Source organism: Pongo abelii, chromosome 3 (assembly GCF_028885655.2).
Source record: "Pongo abelii isolate AG06213 chromosome 3, NHGRI_mPonAbe1-v2.0_pri, whole genome shotgun sequence".
Lineage (NCBI taxonomy): Eukaryota > Metazoa > Chordata > Mammalia > Primates > Hominidae > Pongo > Pongo abelii.
Genome location: NC_071988.2, coordinates 87,889,133 through 87,892,399, shown reverse-complemented (window position 1 = coordinate 87,892,399; position 3,267 = coordinate 87,889,133). Strand labels below are relative to the sequence as shown.

The 3,267-nt window shown below is 65.8% G+C and overlaps 1 protein-coding gene across 1 annotated transcript; it reads right to left on the bottom strand.

Annotated features, from left to right (window-relative positions):
* Nucleotides 1-2,136: 2,136 nt before the first annotated feature.
* Nucleotides 2,137-2,902, bottom strand: LOC129058794 (putative uncharacterized protein FLJ44672). Its single transcript, XM_054553465.2, has one exon. It carries the CDS (start codon nt 2,878-2,880, stop codon nt 2,137-2,139), a length of 744 nt encoding a protein of 247 aa, XP_054409440.1. The 5' UTR covers nt 2,881-2,902.
* Nucleotides 2,903-3,267: the final 365 nt, after the last annotated feature.

Genomic DNA, 3,267 nt, shown 5'->3' with positions numbered 1-3,267 from the left:
GCTGGGCGGGAGCTGAGTCCAAAGAGGTTGTTGGGAGGCTGGAGTCGGGCCTGGAGATGCAGCCGGGAGGAAGAACTGGGCCCAGAGAGGATGCCGGGAGGCTGCAAGTGGGTCTGGAGAGGCCTACTTGAGGAGACCCAGCCTCTGCCTCCCTCATGGCGGTCTCTGCAGGCCCAGCTGTTCCTCCTGGCTGCGTCTCCCAGCCCAGCTCCTGACTCCCAGCAAGCAAGCTCTTTTGGCTCAGCTCCTGCTTGCGTTTGTACGCCCCGAAGTTTCTGCAGCCAAGCTGTTCATGCCCATGTCCTGCCTCCCGGTGGCCTGTACAGGCCCAGCTCTGGCTGGAGAGGAGCCCCTGCAGGCCCCGCTGTTGCCTCCCAGGGGCCTCTCCAGACCCAGCTGTCATCCCACAGCGGCCTCCCAGGACCAAGTCCCTACCTGCCTCCCGGCATCCCGCGTGCAGCCCAGCTCCTCCCTCACAGTGGCCTGTTCAGGCCCAACTCATGCCTCTGGCACCCTGCCCAGAGGCGTGAGCCCCTGCCTCACACTGGCCTCTCTCACGCTGAGGTCCTCCATCACACTGGCCTGTTGAGGCCCAGCTCATGACTCCGGTGCCCTCTCCAGGCCCAGCCCCTGCCTCGCGGAGGCCCTCCAGAGGCCAAGCTCATGCATCACGGCGGCCTCTCCCGGCCTGGCGTTTGCTCCCTTGCATGCGCTCCAGACCCTGCATTTCCTCCAGTCGGCCTCTCCAGGCCCAGCTCTTCCTCCCAGCGGCCTCTACAGGCCCAAGTCGTCCTCAAGTTGGCCACCCCAGGCCTGCAGAGGCCGCCGGGAGGCAGGACAGGCCGACTTGACGACAGTCTGGGCCTGCAGAGGCCGCGGGGAGGAAGAGCTGGGCCTGGATAGGCCGACTGGAGGAAGTGCAGGGCCTGGAGCACATGCAAAGGAGCAAACGCCAGGCCGGGAGAGGCCGCCGTGATGCATGAGCTTGGCCTCCGGAGGGCCTCCGCGAGGCAGGAGCTGGGCCTGCGGAGGCCGCCCCGAGGCAGGAGCCTGGCCCAAGGCCACGGCGAGGCAAGAGGTGGGCCTGGAGGGCCCACTGTTGACGTAGAGGCTAGGCCTCTAGAAGCCGCCAGCCAACAGGCAGGGGCTGGGCCTGGAGAGGCCACCAGAGTCATGAGCTGGGCCTCAACAAGCTACCGTGAGGGAGGACCTCTCTCAGCGTGAGAGAGGTCCTCTGAGAGGGGTCCTCTCTCACGCTGAGAGGGGTCCTCTCTCAGGCTGAAAGTGGTCCTCTCTCCCGCTGAGAGAGGTCCTCTGACAGGTCCTCTCTCACGCTGAGGTCCTCTCTCACACTGAGAACTCCTAGCGTGAGAGAGGACCTCTCTCAGCGGGAGAGAGGCCAGTGCGAGGCAGGGGCTCACGCCTCTGAGCAGGGTGCCAGAGGCACGAGTTGGGCCTCAACAGGCCAGCGTGAGAGAGGCGCTCTGAGAGGGGTCCTCTCTCACGCTGAGAGATCCTCTTAGAGGGGTCCTCTCTCATGCTGAGAGTGGTCCTCTGAGAGGGGTCCTCTCTCACGCTGAGAGAGGTCCCTTCTCACGCTGAAAGAGGTCGTCTCTCACGCTGAGAGGTCCTCTAACATGTCCTCTCTCAAACTGAGAGAGGCCAGTGTGAGGCAGGGGCTCACGCCTCTGGGCAGGGTGCCAAAGGAATGAATTGGGCCTCAACAGGCCAGCGTGAGGGAGGACCTCTCTCAGCGTGAGGTCCTCTGAGAGGGGTCCTCTCTCAGCGTGAGAGAGGTCCTCTGAGAGGGTCCTCCCTCACGCAGAGAGGGGTCCTCCCTCACGCAGAGAGGGGTCCTCTCTCACGCTGAGAGAGGTCCTCTAACAGGTCCTCTCTCACGCTGAGAGAGGCCGGTGTGAGGCAGGGGCTCACGCCTCTGGACAGGGTGCCAAAGGCATGAGTTGGGCCTCAACAGGCCACCATGAGGGAGGAGCTGGGCCGCTCACAGGCTGCCAGGAGGCAGGCAGGGAGTTGGCCCCGGGAGGCCGCCGTGGGTCGAGAGCCGGGCCTGGAGAGGCCCCTGGGAGGCAAGAGCAGGGCCTGCAGAGGCTGTTCTCCAGCCAGAGCTGGGCCAGTTCAGGCACCGGGAGGCAGGAGGTGGGCCTGAAGAGCTTGGCTGGAGAAAGTTCGGGGCCTACAAAGGCCAGTGGGAGCTGGGCAGGAGCTGAGCCAAAAGAGCTTGCTTGCTGGGAGGCCAGAGCTGGGCCTGGAGAGGCCGACTTCAGGATGACTTGGGCCTGCAGAGGTTGCCAGGAGGCCCAAGCTGGGCCAGGAGGAGTCCACCGACCGGACGCCGTTTGGAGCCTGGAGACGCCATCGGAGGGCAGGAGGTGAGCCTGGAGAGGCCACCGTGAGGCCTGAGCTGGGCCTGGGGAGCTTGGCTTCAGGAAGTTGTGGGCCTACCAGGGCCGCCAGGAGCTGGGCAGGAGCTGAGTCCAAAGAGGTTGTTGGGAGGCCGGAGTCGGGCCTGGAGACGCAGCCGGGAGGAAGAACTGGGCCCAGAGAGGATGCCGGGAGGCTGCAAGTGGGTCTGGAGAGGCCGACTTGAGGAGGCCCAGCCTCTGCCTCCCTCATGGCAGCCTCTGCAGGCCCAGCTGTTCCTCCAGGCTGCGTCTCCCAGCCCAGCTCCTGACTCCCAGCAAGCAAGCTCTTTTGGCTCAGCTCCTGCTGGCGTTTGTAGGCCCCGAAGTTTCTGCAGCCAAGCTGTTCATGCCCACGTCCTGCCTCCCGGTGGCCTGTACAGGCCCAGCTCTGGCTGGAGAAGAGCCTCTGCAGGCCCCGCTGTTGCCTCCCAGGGGCCTCTCCAGACCCAGCTGTCATCCCACGGCGGCCTCCCGGGACCAAGTCCCTGCCTGCCTCCCGGCAGCCCACGTGCAGCCCAGCTCCTCCCTCACGGTGGCCTGTTCAGGCCCAACTTACGCCTCTGGCACCCTGCCCAGAGGCATGAGCCCCTGCCTCACACTGGCCTCTCTCACGCTGAGAGAGGTCCTCCATCACGCTGGCCTGTTGAGGCCCAGGTCATGACTCCGGTGGCCTCTCCAGGCCCAGCCCCTGCCTCGCGGAGGCCCTCCAGAGGCCAAGCTCATGCGTCACGGCGGCCTCTCCCGGCCTGGCGTTTCCTCCCTTGCATGCCCTCCAGACCCTGCATTTCCTCCAGTCGGCCTCTCCAGGCCCAGCTCTTCCTCCCAGCGGCCTCTACAGGCCCAA